Here is a 22,746-nt window from a genome sequence, read left to right on the forward strand (position 1 = left end):
AAAAATATTTACATATTCATGGAAAAATATTTGAAAGCAAGTATTTTATATGTCTAAAAACCTGTTTGTAGAGGATCTTGAACAGTTCGTTTCGACTGTATGGAAAAAGAATCTGCCTGATGATCCAAAGTTTTGCCCAATAACTGATTTGAATAAGGAAGGAACAGGCAGACACAGTCAAAAAGTTTGTTTTAATTTGGCATAAATTACAGTGAGTGTAATCTTTGGCAGCAATGAAAATTAAACAATGTTATTGTTAGAATTAAAGGTGATCTGCAAATAAATAAAAGCCCTTGCACATTTGCATGTATTACACTCTTTTTCCTGTTTACAAGTGGGTACATAGCCTCCTAGTTGAGATGAGGTGTCAGGTTAACAGCCAAAGAGGATTATTTTTAGCAGAAGATCCAACTTAACATCACACACAGTTGCATGCACTCACCCGTTTTATTCACACTAACCCAAACCTCTCTCTTCAAACATGCTACGATTCATGTAATATTGCCAGGTGTCTTACACTGCAAAGACTCTGTTAACCTGGAGAAACAAAAGAAAACATCCAGTGCAATAGTGCATATTGTATAGGAGACTCGGTTCTGAATTCATGCGGTATGTGTAGACCCATATATAATTTATATTAAAAAAAAAAACCTGGGGTGAGATATACAAATTTGTATTGTGCACACTTTTGAAGCTGAATCTCAGTGAAGTGTTGCGTAATTGTGCTGTTTACTGTTAGTAAGACCTTGAATGTGTAAATATAACACTTAACTTAACTGGCACCACTGTATCTAGACTAAAGTATTATACACTGTCCCTTAGCTTTAGCTGGTTCAGTTTGTGTGGCAGCTGTATCTTCTTGTTTCTCTGGATTTATCTCTGTTTTAGCTGATTCTGTATTTTCTATATCTTCTGATTGTGATTGTTCTGGAGATGTTTCACTCTTCTCCTCTACTGTTTTACTGTCTTTCTCCTCCACAGCAGTTGGCTGTGTGTCTCTGACATTTATTTCCTCACTGTCTTTTACACTTTGAGTTTGCGTGGATCCAGTTTCCACTGCAGCCAATTCATGCTCAGACAAATAAACTTTGGAGGGGGGCTGCATCGTTTCTTCTGCATCACCATCCCCCTCATCTGCAGTCTCTGTTGGTGATGCTGTCTCTTTCTCCTCTTCTCTCTTTTCCTTTCCACCAGCCTCTTCTTTTTCCTGAATAGGAACATCCACTGGGGTCAGAGGTGTTAGGTCCAGACATGCCTTAAGAGAGGACATTGACTTTTTCCTTGGAGGTGCAACTGGCTTTTGCAGTTCCTGAGCTGTATGCACGATAACATCATTCTCAATCAAGGCTTCATCCATACTTTCCCAGTCAGGATCCTCTGAGGGAAACTCAAAGCTTGAGATGCTAAGGGGATCTCCTGGGATTTCAGTAACTTTTTCTACAGTTATGGAGACACTTTTGTTTGTCCTGGCTTTACTCTTTGTAGTTGGCTGAGTTTCATCCTCTTCTGGTGACCGAGGGAAAGGATCCACATCACAAGGAGAAGAATTGGCACTGGACCTAAAGAAGTCTGTGATTTCTTCTTCTGAATTTGGCACCCTAACTTTTTCAGGCTTGGACAGAAAATCGGAATACAAATCTTGTGTCAGCATCCGAGGACCTTCCTCTGGGCATTTTTCTGTATTAGCTGGGTCCCCTTCCAGCACAGGAGTCTCATCTATCAGGGCATATTTCTCTAAATATCCCCTGGCCTCCCGGTCTGAGTTCCTGCTGTGGAAAGACTTCTCAGAGGTCATACTTTCTGTATCCTCATCTTTTTTTCGGCTGCCAATTGCTTCCTCATACAGGTCGGTGTACAGGAAGGACATGGCTTTGGGCTCCTCCAGCAAAATGGGGTCAATAATTTTTGGGGGTCCTTCCGGGAGAAATATTGGAGTAAGGATGTCCTCTTGACTTCCAAATAAATTTGAACCACTTGGTTTTGAAGGGAGCCTGCAGGGCACTCCTTCTGCTGCTCCAGCACCATCCTCTCTGTCTGGACTCTTCATGAGGTAGTCGTCTGTACCACCATAGAAGACCTCATCTAGAAGCTCACCAGTAATTTCCTCTAAGCTGATGCTGTCTAACATTTCATAATCCACTGCTGTTTTGCTGGTAGTGGTGTCTTTAGACTGGCCCTCAATGGTAACCTCTGCCTCTGGTCCCACCCCTCGCTCTGCGATCACAGCAGGACTTCCTGGAGCCTGAGCATCAATCAGTGTGAACGCCTCAAAATAGTCCACATTTCCAGCATCACCTCTACCCAGAGGTCTAGCCACTGGCGCCCCTGGTGGATCCATTACCTGTGTATTACTGGGAGGTGGGGGCCTGACCTGGTCACCTCCTGCTGCACCTGATACCACTGGAGCATCTATTGAGATCAACATCTCGTAATCCAGGCTCTCATCACTGGCTTTAGGAACAGGGCTGTCTTCCAGATAAGACAAGTTGTCCACCATTTCTTTGCTCTCTTCTTCATCCACAGTAGCCAATTTAGGAGGAACAACAATGTTGAGGATTTCAGAGCCTTCAGACACTAAGCTGAATAGCTGTTGCTCTTTATCTACTAGAGGATCAGCTAGTTCCTCTTCATCTCCTCCTTCTGTTTTCACATTTGGCTGTGAGACTCCCACTAACTCTGGCCTTCCTGAGATGTTCTCAGAGCTTCCTACAGGGTCTTCTTGTTGCCCGTCTGCCTGGCTCTTCTGAGAGCTTACCCTCTCTTTAGTTTTCTTCCGTCTCGAAATCAGTTCTTCATCCATGACAAAGATAATCTTTCCTGCTGAATGGGATCCAGGTGTTGCAGGTCGTACTGCAGCTGGAGAGCAGTGCTCCACAGTGGGGTTTCCAACTTCAGACGCCCATGGTGTGGTGCAGCGACTAGGGGTCGTCTCCCATGCAATCCCACTGTCCTCACCTTGCATTGTTACCATGGAGAAGGAGGAGTCCATCATCAGACACTGCATCTTAGGCCGAACGTTGTCATCATGGACAGCCTCACGTAAACTGAAGCCACAGAAACACATAAACAATGTGGAAGTGAAGTAAAACGCCACAAACTCTGTCCAGATTTACATCTTCTTGTAAATCTGGACTTGCTTTCCCATCAATTTATCTTGTAAAGTTAGAAGCTAAAAATCATCTTACTAGATGGAGCCTAAATTCACTTTTCTGTTTATACCTAGGATGGACACAATAATAACAACAGAAAAAAACAAGAGGCAATGGAATCTATTTCAAAAACAATAATACAGGTCATTGCTTATCTAAAATGGTTTTAACAAAACTGAAGTTTATATTTTGTATTGCAAGACAGCTGAATTAGACTGCTAGATGTACCTAATGAACTGGCAATTGAGTAAACACACTCAGCCAAACACGTACAGGTCACTAATGGAATTTCCTCCATTAATTAATAATTACATAAGGATCATGTGGATCCAGTTTATTATTGTAAAATATGTAAACTGTAACTCCTCGTCTTTTTAAGATTTGATGAAATATAATCAACTAATGTGAAAATTACACACACATAATGTTGACTATGGGTTGCAGAAATATATCTGCACTTTACAACATCTACCTGTTTTGAAGGTCCTCCACTTCATCACCAGGATTGACATTTTGCTCTGTAATGTCTTCAGGGTGCAACACTGTCATCTCATCGTCAGCATCTGAGCGTGCAAAATCTTCCGTCAACGTGTCCATTGTAGTACTAACTTGATGAATGTGCTTTAGCCTCTCACAACAACCCAGCACTGCTCTGTTGATCACATTCAAAGCAAGCCGGCCCGAGCTGAGTTTTCATGCTCAGCGTAATCTTGAAATAGAAAACTAGTCTTCCAGTGTTTCATCTGAAGTATTTGCATGCAGGGAGGTTAGTTTGTCATCTGTTCACACTGGCTGAGCTTTTGCATTTGGCATATACAGTAAAACAGGTTACCCTGTAACTTATATATGAACTTTCAAAAATGCTTCAACATTAAGTAAATGCCTCTGCTTTATTTTTCTGCCAGGTCCAAATATAATTCTGTGCTGTTAACATATATGCAGTTTCACAGGTCTATCTGTCAGCCTGTCATATGCATTTAGAAATGAACAAAGAGTGTTTTTTACTTGTTCATAAACAAATCCCTGATTAGGCTTTAACAGTTGACACTGATCTAATGGGTAAATTTTAAAGGGTAAATGACAAGGTTGAGCACCAACACCTCTAAATACTTTCATCATATTGTGTGTAAAACAGATTTTTCTTTACTCTTATGCTCCTATGAAAATGTCAACCTTGCACCTGTTAATGTCTGTCTGCAGTGTGACAGGGATACTACATAGGAAATAAAGTCTGGGGAGTTGGGGAGGGTTTTACTTTTAGTCAGTAGGTTGTATCTGGGCAAAAGTTGAAAATCCTAAACTTGCCCAGCTGATATGACAAAGTCATACTTGACTAGTGTTAAACAGGTTTTAATTTTACATGAACAACATTATAAAAGATTAAAAACTAATAATTCATTGATGCTTTGGTAATATTTCTACAGTATATTTCATTATTCATACCAATCACCCACTGGCACTTACCTGTAATTAGACTTCATTCTAAAAAATCTAACTTAAATATTGAGATGTTTACATTTTGGTCTTTTCCTTCTCTTGAAACCATGCATGCAGGTGAGCCATGCCAATAACTGTCCAGAAGATGGCAATAATCACTTGCACAGAATCTGTACCTGGGTGTTCTGTCACTGTAGTTAATCACCTGTATTCATCATGCACTTGATTTGAATGACAGAAACGATACATAACACTTCAGCAGTTTATGGATTATCCTCTATGACATTAAATAGGTGTAGGCATTTAGTGTGGTGGGCAACTGTCAGGTTCACAATCTACATATTCTAGCTCATAATTAGATTAATCGCAAACTGTCAGAAATCTGCACCCCTGACATACAATATCAACCATGATCGGTTCTCTGTCATCCATCTTGTGGTTCTGGTACTGTTTTAATTAGTTGCGAGTTTATTTGCTAGAACAGTGTTTTATGAAATTGCATCTTATCTTTTGCTTTTTGGAAAAGCAAAGGAGAACTGATATTTTAGCCTTACAGGTTCAGGTCATGGGAAGCTAAAGGGGAGCAGGGAGCACTAATTATTTTCTGGGGGTCTAAGGAAATAATGAAACTGCCATGTAAAGTGTGATGTCAGTGTGGGGGCCCAACTAGGGAATATTTGCCCTGTGCCCCCCTAAAAGGTCAATGCAGTAGGTTGCCTACCTTGTAGTGTAATTTAGTACTCACCTTTTCTGTGTTTAATGCTGCAAAACAAACAGGACCATCACTCTACATGCCGGATGTGAGGAAATAGTTTATTGCCAATTACGTCCGACCTCAACGTGATGACGTCGATAATTTAGTGCGCCCTCGGAGCAGCCGCGGAGGACGGAGCTGATGAATGAGAAGAGGGGCTGACAGAGACCAGACAGGCTGCTTGGGGCTGACCAGAGGACAGGAAATAAACAAATAAGACAAGAAGTCGGCTTGTTGAGCACATGCATTAGCGTGTGGTTAAATCTTTGGATAACATCGACGCCGCTGAATAAGCTCAGCTGCTGTAAATAATCTTTGGAGGAGGAGGAGGAGGAGGAGGAGGAGGAGGTGGTGATGTTAAAGTCTGGAGTGTGCACCAAGTGTTTTCTGTATTTCCACCAAAGAAGCGGCGGAGATGAAGCCCTCTCTTGACAGAAGATGTCCGACACTACCAAGCAGCTTTAAATGTCTCAGTTTTCGCCTCTGAAAGTCGCTAAAATCAGACTCTTGGCTGAAGGAATTTCATGGCACAGCGGACGCCAAGAAAGAGCCAGCGACTGAAACGGGGATTTATGAACAGTCGGTTTATTGAGATTGAAGGGTGAATATACATATATATATATTTTTTTAAAACTAGTTATTTCTACAAGTTTTCCGACCAGATTTCACGTCTGACATTAACGGACAGCTAACGTTAAAGCTAGCTTAATGCAGAAATACCGTGTAACTATCTGTGCTATTTAACCACAAACGGCTAAATAACATTTGACTTTCGATATTTTCACTTTGTAATAAAAAAGGCATTTTCTCCAGTTTGAGTTTAACTGGTGTAGAAATCACACAGCCCTTTCTGACACTCAGAGGTTTGGCTCCTTAATCCTCCTTGTTTTTTTTGGGGGGGGGCATAAATTGGGGTTTATTTAGCTAGCTAGCTAGCTAACGGTTAGCTTCTGTGTTCTCAGTCATCACTTTACTTGGGTGAGACCCAGAAACGCCCCCGACCAGAATGCACCCAAGGGCATAACAACAACAACAACAACAACAACAACAAGAACAAGTCATGTCGGACTGACAACAGCACCGTGGCTCGGCCGGCTGTGAAGTCACATCAACATTATAATTAGTGGGAGAGAGGAGGATCAGAAAGCTGAAGCTAGCTTCCAGCCTCTTCACACCACCCTCCAGAGACCACAGACCAGGTCCAGGTCGACTCAGCTCAGCCGCCAGATCCAGCCAAAATGGGGTATGTACCTTGCAACACGGTGAAATGTAACATGTAAGTCTCACTCAGCATGTCAGGGTGTGAGTGACTGTATGAACTAAGTCTGCATGGAGCAGGATAGTCAAATGTCTGGCTACAGCAAAAAAATGCAGCTCTGTGTTAGTGATAGCAGTGGTTGTCCATCAGTATTGCCCACACACAGCCTGCACACCCTGGCATTTTAGATGACAGAAGTCAAACTGTTAGGCTGTAATGAAGCTGGCAAGCTGTTGGTTAATTCATGACAGAAAGCAGGTCAACTACCAGAGCTCAGATGTGGCAATGCAGCGAATGTTTTGGTACAGTGTGATTTTTAAAATGATCTCTGGGAAGTTAGTCCTTCGTAGTTTTAAATTAGAGCCTGACTGATGAATCATAATACTGACAGATATATGAGCTATTTGCAGTTATAACAGCAGATAAATGACAAGCAAAGCTAAAGGGAGTGTGCTTCAATGTCATTCAAATACTGTTCAAAATCAATAAGTTTGATTTTGAACAGTGGGGACTAAAAACTACACAAAACATATGTTGGGAATGAGAAGAGGAAGTCTTTGTTTAATACCGGCTGATATATTGACGTATATGATTTTAAAATAACCAAATATCGAAATTGGTCTTTAAAAATGCTGTATCCATGAGACTCTAGTTTAAATTTGATAATTAACAAATTGTTGCAGTCGAACACCAAAGAGACAAATATTTGCAGATTCCAGCTTCTGCTTTTCTTTGTGATATGTCATCTGAAACTGAATATCTGGGGGGGGGGGGGGGGGGGTGTTAGGCCTCTAATCGAACAAAACAAGAAATTTGAAGATGTCACCTTCAGCCCATCATTTTTAAAATGTTTCATAGCCTTATTGATTAATTGAAATAACAATTAAACAATAATGTAAATATCCTTTTGCAGCCCTAGTCATCACTGGCATCATTGTTTTTCAGACTCTCCCATAATAGTGAGACAGTGTAGATCACAGAAGCCATAAGATTAGGCTGTAATGAAGCAGGCTACTGATTGACGATGGAGAGCAGGTCAAGTGTCAGAGCTCAGATGGGATAAAGCAGTAGATATGCGATTAAAATGATGTTTAGAAAATAAGACATGACTGCTGGCTGTCCCAGAAGAAGCTATAGTTTAAAAAAAAAGTGTTAGAATTTGTTTCGTGAGAGATAAACCTCTTTAAATCACCATCACATAGTAATGAGCTCTCCTGCACTTCGGCTCGTGTAACACATGTAGCTGAACCTGCAGATGTATGGCGATTCTCCTGTTCAAGAGCGACCTAGTTCTTACTCCAGATGAAAGCAGATGATGTAGCATGTGATTGGTTTGTTGTCATATTGTGAAGGGTGGGGTGGGTGAACAGCTTTCCTCCTCATGCAAAGCACATCCTCTGTAATTCTCCAGGCCAATGGTTTTAATCCATTCAACAATCAATTCCTTGGACACAAAAAGAGAGCGTGTCCTGTGTGTGCACTTACCCGATTAATTAGCGAGTCAGACGCGGCTGTTCCAGCAAGTGCTGGAGCTTCCGTTCTTGTATAATGGATGACTTTAAACAAGCTGTATTACTGAAACATGGCACCTGGAGTAAAACAATGTCCAGGCAATAATTTCTACTTTACTGGTCAGGCCAGTAGGTTGGAGATTGATTTGCAGTCTGGATGTTTTTACTGGAAACAACAATATTTTAGGAGCACAGACTGCTGTTACTGGAACTCACATCACTAAATACAGATTTGAGTGATTTACTGGAAGCTGTTAAGATAATTAAACATAATTGGTAGTCCAAAAAATAATCTGTAGTTAATTTTAGCTCATTGTTCCAGTCATTTTTTTTAACAAAAGAAGTTAAACAAAAAAAAAAAACTCTTATTCTGTGATATCCTACTATATCGCTTTAAACTGTTTTTGGGATTTTTGGATTTTGTATTTGTTTTTAAGTTAACATTTGCTCTAAATTTAAATGTAAAGATACTTAATGTGGAGGTAGAATTTCAGCTATTAATGCCTCAGTCTTTATCATGAAAAATTGTCAGAATAAAAGCCTGAAAGTGTCAGCCAAAATCGCCTTTGCTTATAATCCCACATCCATTCACATGCTGTCTTGTATCTGCTGGACTCCCTGCACACAGTGAATGACATATGGGTGTCTCAAACTGGAGGGTATTGCCTTGCCAAGCCCCTGCTGCCACCCACTGCGACTGGGTTAACGGACAGGGACGCTGTGATCGGATTGGGCAAAGGGGCATGTGGGAAGGCTGGAGGATGCTCGCAGCTCATGACCAGCCCTGAGTCACATGGGCAGTTGCCATGACGATGCAGGCAGCAGTTAAGTTAGTAATGCAGGGATGTTTTTTTTTTTTTTTCTTTTCCCCACAGCCGACAGTGCAGGGGAGTTTTTGACAGATTATTTTCATTTTTCTCGGTATACTCCTCCATATGCAGTATAAGTGATATGCATGTACTATTATCTAATGATAATATGAATCAATATGGCTTTTGCATCTTCATTTTAATAGGAGTTTGATGATGAGTCAACCACACCTGCAGTCAGACACACATACGTAGGATTTCTGCAGAGGTCACCAATTTAACACTTTAATTTCACATTTAAATTCTGTTTCACAGTCACATCAGGAAAGTATGATGGAAAATCAGTAGAAACAGTTAATGAAATTATTGCAACCTTGACTTCATAATTGGTAGAAAATGAAAGGATGGATCAAAACAGACTAATTTATTAATTTCAGAGCTGCAACAATAAGTGGATTAATCACTTAATGGGCTGTTTTGATTTTTTTGCCATATAAAGTGAATATTTTTTGGTAAACGTTTGATCCTTCTTTGATGTTTTTTGGACTAAACGATGAATCCATTACTAAGAAAAAATTGGCTGATTAATCTGTAAAAAGACAATTTCGTTACATCTAAAAGAGCGACGACCGCAGTAGCTTGCTTCATTACGGCCTAATTTAATAAAGACCCGTGAATGAGAAAAAGGCAGAGGGTAAACTTCATCATGAAGAAGAAACATTCAAGCATTAAACACAGTTACACCCTGTGTCTTTTAAGTTGGTGTTAGGATAAATACGGTGTGTGTGTCGGTGTCCTGACTGATTTCTCACAGTGACATGTCCTGATGCAGAACATACTGAGTGTAACTAGAAGCTAATCTGAAAACATCATCTGGGTTGTGAATGTGTCCCTGCTTGTAAGTAGAGAACTGCTGATTTGATAACATCAGTGTTCAGGTTCCTCTGTCAAAGCACTTGGCGCTGAGACTTGAATGCCACAGTACATTTCATTGTGAAAAGGGATTATGGGCTAACAATCATCATGCGCTCTCATAGCGACACACACCACCAGAGCAGATTTTGATCTAGGCCACACTGTCACACTAATGACACCCTGATTTTTAAAATGCCCTGCTAAAACCCTCTTTAAAACAAGTGGTAATTGAGACTGGAACCCAGTAAATAAAACGGCAAAAGAACATGTTTGTCGTCAGTGTAACTGGAGTTAGTGACTTAAACCAGTGAAATGTGGGACTAATATTCATTTCTTCTTTTTGGGGAAAAAGTATTTTTATAAACTAAACTTCATCCTTTTTAGTTTTAATCAAATCAAAATCAGTTAAATCACAAACATAAAGTGCTTGTTTTGAATAAAGCTGTGCCTTCATAGCAAAAGCTCACACAACTTTTCACATATTTTATTGTGTATTCACTAAGTGAATTTACAATTTATCTAAGCTGTTAGCTGGAAAAAAATCTAGGTCTCTTCTCCAGGCAGTGGAAGTTTTTTGTTTATGAAATCTGTTGTTTTCTTTGGAATAGATTCGACTCTAACTCTAAATATAATAAATATGTTTTTCCATGTTGTTTCCGTCCTACTTCTTATAGTTGGCCTTAAAGTCCTAAAGTGAATTTGAAGTCTTGTCCAGAACCATTAAATAAAAAGTGTAATTAGAGGATTAAACAGCGTTCAACTGCACTGTAGTATTTTAAGTCTTGGTGATTCTTTATCAAAGCTAATATTAGCAGCTCTATCCTTCTCTTTATTGGATTTGAAATGTTAGTGCTCCAATAATCCCAGTTAAACTCGTTCTCCAAGGTGACAGTACTTTTTCCAAACGCCCCAGTTGGCCCGCAGCCTAAACGTCTTTTTCTTGTAATGCTATAAGTGAAAGATAATGATGAAAGAAATAATAGACGTGTAAACCTGTTTGGCTTGTCGAAGTGTTCAGCCAAGCGTCTAGACAATGTTATGCAGGAGGGAAATGCATATACATGTTTCGTGATAATACAGAATACAATACTAGAACAAAGTACAACAGCTTACAGTGAGAAACAACTTTTTATTTGGATATGTTCTTCAAAAAATTAACTGGTGAAGACACGTGAGCTTTAGTTTCAAACCTTTTAGCTTGACGTCATGTATGTAACCATCACCTTTACAAGGGTCTTGTTTTAAATGGAGTCAGCTGGAAACACCAGAAAGTCAGCAGGAGACATGGGATTTTCACCCGCTCATAGACTTTACATTATCTTAATTACTACAGTTGATAAAGTCTGACAGAAATGAGAACCATATTTTCTATAAGCAAATGATATCAAATGAAGTAAAATATCTTCATAATGGGCAGTGAAACCTCCACAGCAAAGACAAATGTATTTTCATTTCATCCCCTTTGTTCATATACATTTACTCACCACTATAATGTACTACTGCACTTGAATATACTACATTGGATAGAAAAAGTACAGTACAATCTAGCCAGTGTGAGCCAGTGTGAACTCTGTGCACATGCACTCACATTACCGCCATGTCTGTGATTAGCTGTTTATCTTTAAATAACACGTGCCAGGTCTCAACTCTGCTGATACTTAATTAACAGACTGAAACACGACGAGAGGTTCCCAGAGAGGGGAGCAGTTACTGTGTCGCTGTGTCCCAAAGGAGACCTGGGACACTCTGCTCACATGTTAAGCAATCAGATCCCAGGCAGACTGGCAGAAAGAGGACAACATTTATATTACCTGAGCCCAGCGTCAAGATAATGGGTCTGTTACGGTGCTCAGCTACACATATCACACTCACCAAAATAAAATGTCTATTTTTTCCTTTTTCACCTTTTATAGTAGAATTTTTATGAGGCTGTTGCAGCCTAATCGCCATATACTCTAATGCCATTTACATTCTCAATTTAGATACAGAAACTTAATAGTTGTTCTAATATAAAAAAAACAAAAAGCTGTTTTTTAAATATAAAATAACTTAAAACATCTGTCCTGTGCCTTATCTGCAGGAAAATGACAAATGGGGACATTTCCAGAGTCTGCACATCTCCGGCTAAAAAATGTTTCAGTCACAACGAGACATTTATAGCTTGTTTTGCTTTTACTCCAAGACCCTGGGAGTTTTTCCATCCGTTGCACTGTTTGATGCTGTCAACAGCCTGCTGATCTCTGTAGGCTGGGACAGGTGCTTCTAGGTCACCTTTGGCGTGGTTGCTTCTCGGAGTGTCTACGTCAGCATACGCTCTGCTGGTGAAGTCTGACACACACACACACACACACACACATACATACAAATACATACAAATACAAGGCCTCAAATATACCATCTTGTGAGTTTCCAGCCAGAATCGTTGGGGAATGTCACATTGCTTTGCTTCTGTGACAGGTGCCACAGGTGTGAAAATGAGCGACACTGTCTGCACCTGCCAGACAAATATGGCAGCGTACCAACTCTGTCCACATATTGATCTGAACCTACATGATGTTGTTGGCTCCAAACAATTGACCTGTTGTTTTTTAATTAGTCTAGTTCCTGCTTTGTCATGCAAGTTGCTCAGGATGAGCATCAGTATTGAAGAGTCACTTAGAGCCTTTGCTGTGATTTGTGACACCCTCTGCACTTGTCACCGTAAAGGGTCCCATGGTTTTCTGTCATTATCTCTGAAACACTCCAGTCACTGTCCACGTCTGTGTGGGCTCAGCTGCACTGTTCAACTGGGTTGAAATAAATCAGAATATCTGCTCTTTCTTTTACTGCTTTAAAAAACGCATAATAATTTGTGCCTGATTTTATCTTAACCACCCACATGAGGCAGCAGGTTTGAAGAAACACGCCCCCGTCTCAACTGTCTGTCTGTTTCTGTTGCTTTTCTCCTCTGCCTTTCCTGCATCCATATTACATTCTGCATTTCTTATTCAGGGCTTTTCTTCTTATATTTGTGTAGCGATGTTTTCTCCTTCCACTTTTTCATATTTTCATTAGACACAAAAACTGGATTTGATCTCCACCTCTTCAACAGTGTACAGCCACTGCAATGGAGTAAGTGGATATCTTCATGTTGTATATTTCTCTACGTAATGTTTCCTAAATATAGCGCAACACGTCTTTGGTTATATCACCGAACGCATATCGCAGCTCTGCTGGAACTTCAACCCAGCACTATGCCTTTTCCTGACACTGCCAAAATGCGTAAGTGTGATACGGCAATGTTCTAGCAGAGTAACTATCAGTTCGGTAGCTGAACTCGTAGCAGTATGACTGTATAACACTTTTCCAGGCTTCCATGAGGCTTTATCTGGAGTATAAATCATTTTTAATGACTCTGCCTTTATCACCCGCTGACAGCAAAGGTTCATTAACTCCACATAATGAAGTGATCATTGGATTTGGGTTTATTTGTGTTTTGGAACATTGAAGCAAGTCTATACTACGGAGCTAATTTTAATATTGGTATATTTGTCGTTAGACTAGGTGTTTTCATGCTTGTGTAGTAATTCTCTTACGGAGTCATTGTTTCTGATTTAAAGGAAATTGAATATGTCGCTAATATGGTGACTTTACAACATGATGTGACGAGGGAGGTTGTGTGGATTTGTATATCTACCTTTTGCATATAAACACATTTGTTCTTAGTGTGAAAGCCTGGTGGGTGTTATTTTTTATTTTATTTATTTATTTTCCCGTCCAGTCACTGGCAGTACAGCAACACAGAAGAAAAGTGAATTTTGATGTGCAGGGAAACTGTCTCTCACTTTCCTCTGACTCATCACAATCCTCAGTGCTTCTGCTTCCTTTCCTAAGATATGGAGATTTTTTTTTTTTTTGTTTTGTTTAAATCATTGCAATTGGTGCAAAATGACCAAGGTGCTCTGAGGATGAACGTTACTGACTTTAGTTTTTCCTCTGTGCTCTCGACTTACAGCATTTACCAGATGAATCGTCACAATCATGATCTCCTGATGCCACCGTGAGGAATTCATTTATTGATTTGTAGTGAAATTGTCGTAGATTCTGGTGCACAAATCAAATTCTTTTGTCTTTCTACACTAACTATAACAAATGTAAAAAAAAAAAAAAAAATGTTTTCAGCCTCTCGGATATATTTTTATAAAAGTAAAATAAATATCATTGAATATTGGACAAAACATTTTACACTGTCTGACATTTTATAAACTAAACAATTCATCAGTTCTTTGTGAAAATATTTGATGATTAAACATCATTAGTCTTGCCACATTTTCTGCCAAACTAATAACATTCCTGTCAGCCTCAGCTGTACTTGTTGAGCATCAGCATCATACCTTTGTTATTGCTAAGCTCCTCTAAGAACATCTATGCCAAAGCACAGCCTCACAGAGCTGCAAGTATTATTGAAGACTCTGTGTTGTTTTTGTTTTTTTTTATAACACAATATTTGGCTGAATTATCAAAATGGTGACTAAAGCAAGTGTTACAACCTGTTGTTAACTGTTTGTGTAATTAAAAGCTGTTTTCCTCCTCACAGGCCTGTGTTCAGTTACACGCAGGATATCTAAGGCAGTTTGGCCTCAGTGTTGAGGCCTACAATATAACCAGATACTGATTTTTTTTTTTCCATCTCTCTTTCCCTGCCTCTCTCTTTCTTCCTCTCTGTGTAGAGAGCAGCCCATCTTTAGCACACGGGCCCACGTCTTCCAGATCGACCCAAACACCAAGAAGAATTGGCTTCCCACAAGTAAACATGCTGTCACGGTCTCCTATTTCTTCGACAGCACCAGGAACGTATACCGAATCATCAGTCTGGATGGATCTAAGGTGTGTGCGGTCATAGCACAGGATTTCTGTCTGTGTGTTGTTGTTTTTTTTATGTCTATCAGTGATCACCACAAAGAACACAGTCCAGCCTCCATCCTTTCCACTTTTGTTTGTTAGGATATTAGGCTTCCAGCATTCAGAATGTTAAAGTGACCAAAACATTCAACCTGTGCTCACATTTCACTTTGACACCGCTAAAATGGAAGATTTGCCGATAAATATTAATAAAGATATTACCCTCCATTTTGAATTCACCTGTGGTTTTAAATATTACACAAAGTCCTCATCCCATAATGGAATTTTCTCTTGATTTCCTGAGTAGAGATCAATAAAATTTCATGTAATCGCCAAAATCAGTCAGAAACATTTGGATCTTTGTTCTTGTCGACGTGATTCCTCCACCTCAGCTTGTCTGTTTTCTTTGCCTCGGCCTGGCCTCTGTGTGCTGAAGCAATGCAGGGGCGGGAGGGTCTGTCATATCTTTGTGGCAGTGATTATTTTAGTCTTGAGAGAGGTGCAGGGGTGGGGTTAGCATAGTTATGCAAGAGCTTCTCTGGGTGACTGCTGCTGCTGTTGAACCACTAAGTTAGCTGTGCTGTGTTCTGCTAGAAATAGCAGAGATTGGGTGGGCTGGTGCCGGAGGACATTATGATCCAGACAACAATAAGTCTTCACAGCAGAGAGAAAGAAAACAGATGCAGAGACAGATGCCACACGAAGGCAAATCTTTCTGGCTGTATTGTTTTCCTCATTCAGGAAGTCGGCAAACATTTTTAAATGTTCATTTAAACCTTTGCATATACCTGCATTTTTATTTAAATGTATCTAAAGGAAAGTGCCAATGGCAGTGGATCCCCTATCCTCATATTGATCTACCCTGTTCATTTATATGTGGTCTTTTATTTTCCAATATTTTCTTGAAAGTTTTCAGGAAATAACGATGTAGTTCAGAAGTAATCACAGGGAAAATAGAGAGAAAGTTCTGAGAGTCTTTATTTTAGTCAGTTCGTTGTATAAATGTATGATCACAACCATCTGTGCTCGCCTCTCTTCTCCCACACAGATCAATAACGTTACAGTCAGTTGGACTCGCTTTAAAGCTGCTCATTGACTGCTTCCTGTTTACCAAACAGTGGAGATACCAACTCATGTCAATACAAGACACACACACACACACATCCCCTGGTCCCAGTAGAAGCCAGACATCCAGCTGCTTTAGCCCCAACACCATCCGCAGTTCCAGCTGAATCGATGGTGCTTCACAACCAGTGTGTTTATTTCCGCCTTTGCTCTTTTGTGTGTGTGTGTGTGTGTGTGTGTGTGTGTGTGTGTGTTTGTCCTCCTCAGGCCATTATCAACAGCACCATCACCCCCAACATGACCTTTACCAAGACATCACAGAAGTTTGGCCAGTGGGCCGACAGCCGGGCCAACACCGTCTACGGCCTCGGCTTCTCGTCTGAGAGCCACCTGGTCAAGGTGAGCACACAGGAAAGAGGCACAGCAAGATCCTGAGACATAGATTTTGACATGTTTTCCTTTGTGCACTCTCAGAAATTATTGTACAGGCATTATTGTACAGTGTTTCCTTAAACCCAGTTTAGTTTTTGACTGAAAGTGTGGTCAAGAATTCTTCTGACATCATTGCAGAAATAAATCGGGGAAGAAATCTGTCAGAGGTCAAAACCTGTAGCTGTTACAGATGAGTCTGAGTAAAGAAAATGATTCTGACCACTTCAAGAGTGTGAGCATGGGACTGAAAGACAAGATTCACATATGTGGGTGTTACATACTGTATGACTGTATTCATGTTTTACTTATGTGAGAGACTCAGTGATGAGCACTGAACAGGAGAGCTGATGAAAAACAGACGTTATGAAAGGCTGACGGTCTGATAATCACAGGCGACTTATACTCAGGCCTTTACATCATTACTCCCTCTCATCGTTTCAGTTTGCAGATAAGTTTGCGGAGTTCAAGGAGGCAGCGCGGTTAGCCAAGGAGAAGTCTCAGGAGAAGATGGAGCTCACCAGCACTCCCTCTCAGGTAACAGACTCTTCCTCCTCTGTTGCATCCTTGCATTCATTTTGTGTTTTCTCTTTGAAGTGCTGAACTTAACCACACGCATGGGTTTCTGGAGGATGTGCGGGGGTGGAAAACTAATTGCCACAGTGTCATGTTAGCTTACAGGCATCTGTTGGCTCTATTTAGCCGACATGACACACGATGTTTCAGTGAGTTTTGACCTCTAGTGGGACATATTGACCTGTTTTTCTGACAGTGTTCCAGTTTTGTTTGCGTTATGCATCCACATGCAGTTGATGCAACACAGTAATGCCAATTGGTTCTACATTATATGACCTGATGGTGGTGGTAACATGCCCATAGAAATGTGCCAGAAGAGGCAGGAGAGAGGACTGCCTGCTGGATGTAAAACATCACCTTGATGGGGAAAAAGAGAAGAGATCTCTTGCTTTTACTGAAGTTCTTCCAAGATGTGATTCACTCTAACTCTTGAGTTTTGCACTGGATTGTCCTGTTGTTTATGTGGCTTTACGTTTACTCTCACAATTATACTGTTGCAGACACTAAGCTAACACCTTGGCGCTTTTTTTTTTTTTTTTTTTTTACCGTCCAATTCCTCCTCAGGGTGGCGCTGTAAAAAGGAATGTGTTATCACTCAACAAACCTGGTAAAAAGAAGGTAAAATAAACAGAAAAATGTTCACATGACTCTGAACTGATGGCCCTTTACCCCAGTTTTACCCTGACTTAATAAAGCAGACTCCACTCCCTTCTTATGTTTCCCCTGCAGTGTTTCGTCTGTGGGACGTTAAGAAATGAAATAATCTCTTAGCACAGCGACGGATTTGACAGCTTGTTCACATCAATAAAGCCAAAGCTAATCACATATTGTCATGGTTGTGGCATAATAAACCAGACTTTCTTTTTTGGAGACCACCCTGTCATCAGTCTGTAACAACTTCCTCTATCATCTTTATGTCAGATCAAAAACCAGACGGTTCCCACCTCCCTCAGACAACCCTACTCTTCTCCTTTCATGCTCTCAAAAGCTGACAGTCAGCTGCAGTTAGGGATGTTGGAGCAGTTGCCAGTCGTGACTGACAACCATTATCCACGAATACAAAAGGGAAATGGTGTCGTCATGATAAGGCAGTCGGTACAGAAGCCACTTGTCAGAATTTGTGAGTCAAGTGTATTAAAAATATGTCTTCAAAAACACAAAAAAATAACCTATTTATCTGTTTTCTGAATTCTTACCAGAATAAAACAAACGATTAATCAAAAATGTGCAGTTGCATAATTAAATTTAAATTGTAATGATCATCATTAAGCATGATCCTCAGAGTTCAGAGCTGAGGAAAAGGCTTCTGGTTCTTGGCATCCCAACTGCATTTCAACAGAAAGTCCTGAAAATGTTTGAGAGCATGGAGTCATTCAAACTTTGTCACAGAAGATTTGTTGTGTCTTACGATGCAGCAGTGAAGTAGATTTCCCAAAATGCAGTTCTCTCTCTGTGCATTTCAGTGTTTTTTGTTTCCGCAATGTGTCAAATCAGGAGTCAGCTCCAGGTGATCTGCTGTCACCTTTGACCTCGGAGAGCATCAACGGTACAGACGATGAGAGAGTCACACCAGACACACCTCAGCACACTGAAGCCAGAGCAGAACCTTCCCAGAATGCTCTGCCCTTCTCGCACAGGTAAACCGCAGCCAGGTAAACCTGAGGTCAGAGCGGTGCCCGACTGGAGGCAAAGTGTCAAACATCACCAAATATTATATTATATTATATTACAGATGTGATTTTAAAATCAATTTAATTCATTCAGGGTAGTTTTTATGAAACAGCATTTTAAATGTTCACTCATCCTGATCACTAAATGATCATATCCAGCAGTGTAAATGTGACGCTACTAGTCTGTTAGCAGCTCTCAGGAGTGTTGCTTTAAAACCAACTTGGCAGAGCGCTGCAGCGTCTGCTGAATGTGTCGATTCACTCATTCATTATTAATCCGGTCCCCGGGCCTCAGGACAGCACAGAAGCATTCCATTAAAACACAGCACACATCCTTCCTATTAATTATAAACTACCAAATGAGCAGAGATGGGCTTTGTACATACTGTTGTCTGATCACACTGACATCAGGGGATGTTAATGCAGCAGAAAAATACGTTTTAAAAAGTGAAAATGAATTAAATTTTTCCTGACATTGCTGATTACAGCAGTTGGTTTAATGTATGGATTTTAATCAGGCTGCTTGACTGGGAGAGAATCCATGATGACAGTTTGTAGTTTCAGTCCTGATAACGTTCTTCTTTGTCTCCTCGTGTCTTTCAAGTTCATCCAGCATCAATAAGCACTGGGAGGCAGAGCTGGCGGCACTAAAGGGGAACAACGCCAAACTGACAGCAGCTCTGCTCGAGTCCACAGCCAACGTCAAACAGTGGAAACAACAGCTGGCGGCCTATCAGGAGGAAGCTGAGAGGCTGCACAAACGGGTACTCACTTTCTTCTACAGACTGATGTGATTGGCTGAAAGTTACTTCTTTTTGCCATGTCCTGATGAAGATTGGTTTTGTTTGCCAGGTGACGGAGTTGGAGTGTGTGAGCGGCCAAACGACAGTCATCAAATCTCAAAAGACAGAACTTAACCAGACGATAGAGGAGCTGGAGTTGGCTTTGAAGGCCAAAGAGGAGGTGTGTGTGACGTGGATGTGTTAGTGTTGAGAGTATTAACACCCAAACATCGCTTGTGAGCTTAATTTTGACTCTTTCTGTAAACACCTCCAGGAGTTAGAGAGACTTAAAGCAGAGGTGCAGAGTGCCAATGAGTTTCAGTCTCAAAAAGACGCCCTTGCACAGAAACTCCAGGTGAGTAGAGCACTGTGCTACGTTGTTGTTCCACAGACCAGACAACTGGAAGAGTTTCTGAGCCGTCAGCTTCTGACAGACTTTACTTCCATGCGTCCAAGTGTCTAATTTGTGTTTTGCATCAGGACACGGAGTCGAGGAACCAGGTCCTGGAGGCCCAGCTGAGCGACCTAGAGCAGCGTCTGGAGAGCAGCCAGCTGGAGAGGGAAGCCTTTCGCGACAGTCTGCGCTCCCTGCTGGAGCTGCTGGACAGCAAGATCTTCGAGCTGACCGAGCTGCGGGACACGCTGGCCAAGCTCATCGAAGGTAGCTAGAGACGCACACACGCAGCAGCAGCAGCAGCAGCTGCTCACAGAGTCAGTCTGGAGTGAAGCCACCGGCACTTACGCTCATTGACACGTAGAACAACTTGAATTTTTTTTTTTCCCCCACATGCATACGATACACGTATGTTTACACACAAGTTTATGCATCAACCACACACACGTTCACGTCGTTTACAAACAGCCGAGCGAAGATGGCTTCGCTTGGACCATGCCTTCCCTCCGCTCCACTCTGGATTATTCTTGACTCTTTGACGACACAAACTCCGAATGAATCCACTTTTTTATAATTTTTGTTTCCAGATTTTCTTTTTGCTTTCTGCTCCGTCATTTATTACGACTTTTCTGAGCTTCGCTTTGGTGCATTTTGCAGTCACCTGGAGCTGGTGATTGTTTGCCATCTTCTTTTTTTTTTTTTTTTTCCCTCTTCCTCACTTTTTCAGCCACTAACGGTCATCGTCAGCCAAATGAACACTCAAGAGTCAAACGCGAAGGACTCGAGCTTTTCCTACAGTCTGAGGATCTGTCTGACACAGATTGATCTTTTTTTGTTACATGAACTGTGGACGGTTGAATGTGACTAATCCACTGAGGGACTGCCAAAACTGGCCTAGGACGGTTGCAGTATTCTTATACAATATATGAGCAATACAAAAAAGGAGCTTCAGAGGGTAAATCAACACTTTTCCACTCTCACTTTCAGGTAATTTTACTCCTCTCTCGGACAGACCACAAGCGAGACGGGATTTGATTCAGTAGTCTTTTCTTTCTATACACTTTTTTCTAACGAGTACTACTACAACAAATACATAGTGCACTTGTAAAGATAGTTTGTGCGTGTGGGTGAATCAGATGATCTTGTTTTCTTTCCCTTCTTTCTCGTTTCTGTTGCGATTTGAAGTGCAATCCTTTTATTTTTATTTGTTTTGTTAATTTATTACTAAAGAAACTGAAGATTAATTATAATGAAAGTTGTACAAACACAAAGATCTTTATTTACATCTCGTTTTCACTTAATCTTTTGTATCGTCCGGTACATGGGTGTTGAGGTGCTTTTTGTTTTTGGAAAAACTGGCAACGTTTTGGGACTTTTTTTATGAGAGGAAACTACAGCAGGCGCCCGGAGGAGGTTTGGATTTGCAGAGAATCTTTTGTTTTCTTTTGCCAAATAACATTTTCCTGTACAGATCTGAATTTTTGCTGATGTTGCCTTTGGTACAGAGATGCATCAATGGTAGCTAACTAGTGGTACGTTTGTTATGGTGTGTGGGATTTACTGTTGCCAAAAATTCAGCAGCGTTGAGAGGGATTACAGTATATACACCTGAAGAACACTATTTAAGGGCTTGCTGTTGGTTCGGGTACATTTGAGAGACTTGACAAGATTTTAGCGGTTTATTATGTTGAAAATTATGAAAATTTCAGCTTGAAAGGGAAAAAACATTTGAATAAGACTTTTAAATGTTGATTATACTACATGCTTAAAGACACAAAGTTTATAGTAAAACCAAACCAAATGAAAACCCACCGTTGTGTTGTTCTTTCATAATCTGGGTGTTTTTTATTTAACCAGACTGGGGGAGGCTGTGAAAATACTGATTAAGACTGTTTAGCCTTTATCTGCAGTATATTAACATTGGAGTTGTTTATAACCCACTATAATGTAGTTGTACGCTGATATAAGGACATTTTTAAGTGTTTAGTAATGATCTGTATCTGTCAATAATAACAACATCTCCTATGGAGACATTTTAAATTACTACGACTGTGTTTCATTATGTGTTTGCACACCAGCCTCCGTGCACAGGAGCCATCAGGTTTTGGACAAATACTTTTATTAAACTCTTACATCGGCTTACACCTGTTACTGTGTGGTATAAGACGTTTATTAAATGTTTGTTAATGCTAAATAGTGGGCATTAAATAACAGTGACATGTGTGCTGCGAAATGAGTGGAAAGACGAGCCTGGAACATTCAAACAGTATTTTGGTGCTTATTTTTATTTTGAAAGGAAAAAAATATAGACCATAACTGGGATATAGAAAGCAGAGAGGAATGTCATGATAGGAAACAAAAAGCAACAAAAAGAAAACTTTATAAAATACCTTTACATTTGTATGCTTTCAAATATGAAGTTTCAATAAATACTTCAATACATTTAGGCATGCGGATATATTTTTCATGATTTACATTTCATTACAGTATAATTCATAAAATGACTTTTTCATCATGTTATTGCACTTACGTTTGTGATGGGTTTGTCGTCAAACCAGTCACATGCATAAGGTCATAAAGGCTGAAGGTCAAACTAGGGTCGTGATTTTGATCAGTGAGGAAGAAAATCTACAAGTCACAATTTGGATGTTGAACAGAGATGTAAAAGCACAGTGGTTTAAACGTGGACACGAACGGACTGAGGGCAGCGGGAAGGAGTCAAATATCTGCTGCTAAGGTTTACACTTCCACCAAATCAGAAAACATCAGTACAAAATGTGTTGATGAGCAAGGAATTACAGTCTCACTGGTCCGCTCTCTTGTTGAGTGACATTGGAAGATCGACTCTCATGTCTGTCAGATCAATATGATTCTACAGCCAGAAGCCATTTAGCTTAGCACACAGTTATCCAGGCTCTGTCCAAAGGTAGCAAAATCCACCCACCCAACATCTGTAAAGCTCTCTAATACTGTCTATAGAAACAAGACAAGCATTTCCTACAACTCCCAAGGTGCATTTTGGTTATAATTCTGTTTGTGTGCTGCTATTGTGTTCAGTTAGAGCCAGGCTAGCTGTTGCCCTGTTTCCAGTTTATATGCGGAGCCGTCTGTGTCTG

The 22,746-nt window shown here is 40.5% G+C and overlaps 2 protein-coding genes across 3 annotated transcripts; one reads left to right on the forward strand and one right to left on the reverse strand.

Moving 5' to 3' along the window:
* Positions 1-172: 172 nt before the first annotated feature.
* Positions 173-3,923, reverse strand: LOC113124174 (cardiomyopathy-associated protein 5). Its single transcript, XM_026296661.1, has 2 exons — positions 3,622-3,923; positions 173-3,044 (listed from the first exon to the last, which is right to left on the reverse strand). The coding sequence occupies exons 1-2, from the start codon at positions 3,744-3,746 to the stop codon at positions 797-799; spliced, it is 2,373 nt and encodes a 790-aa protein (XP_026152446.1). The 5' UTR covers positions 3,747-3,923; the 3' UTR covers positions 173-796.
* Positions 3,924-5,683: 1,760 nt separating this feature from the next.
* Positions 5,684-21,437, forward strand: homer1 (homer scaffold protein 1). 2 transcript variants are annotated; one of them, XM_026297220.2, is made up of 9 exons: positions 5,684-5,941; positions 14,543-14,699; positions 16,047-16,178; positions 16,653-16,745; positions 18,279-18,421; positions 19,059-19,218; positions 19,307-19,417; positions 19,511-19,591; positions 19,717-21,437. In XM_026297220.2, the coding sequence occupies exons 1-9, from the start codon at positions 5,865-5,867 to the stop codon at positions 19,903-19,905; spliced, it is 1,143 nt and encodes a 380-aa protein (XP_026153005.1). In that variant the 5' UTR covers positions 5,684-5,864; the 3' UTR covers positions 19,906-21,437. The 2 variants fall into 2 exon arrangements, with proteins under 2 accessions (XP_026153005.1, XP_026153004.1); XM_026297219.2 differs by lacking the exon at positions 5,684-5,941 and adding an exon at positions 13,136-13,872.
* Positions 21,438-22,746: the final 1,309 nt, after the last annotated feature.

Source organism: Mastacembelus armatus, chromosome 12, assembly GCF_900324485.2.
Source record: "Mastacembelus armatus chromosome 12, fMasArm1.2, whole genome shotgun sequence".
Classification (NCBI taxonomy): Eukaryota; Metazoa; Chordata; class Actinopteri; order Synbranchiformes; family Mastacembelidae; genus Mastacembelus; species Mastacembelus armatus.

Coding starts and splice junctions, on each gene's coding strand:
- LOC113124174 (XM_026296661.1), bottom strand. CDS start 3,746: ATGGACACGTTGACGGAAGATTTTGCACGCTCAGATGCTGACGATGAG. Junction 3,045..3,621: donor GTGGAGGACCTTCAAAACAG/GTAGATGTTGTA, acceptor CTGTGGCTTCAG/TTTACGTGAGGCTGTCCATG.
- homer1 (XM_026297219.2), top strand. CDS start 13,709: ATGGAGATTTTTTTTTTTTTTGTTTTGTTTAAATCATTGCAATTGGTG. Junction 16,179..16,652: donor CTGAGAGCCACCTGGTCAAG/GTGAGCACACAG, acceptor TCATCGTTTCAG/TTTGCAGATAAGTTTGCGGA. Junction 19,418..19,510: donor CTTTGAAGGCCAAAGAGGAG/GTGTGTGTGACG, acceptor AAACACCTCCAG/GAGTTAGAGAGACTTAAAGC.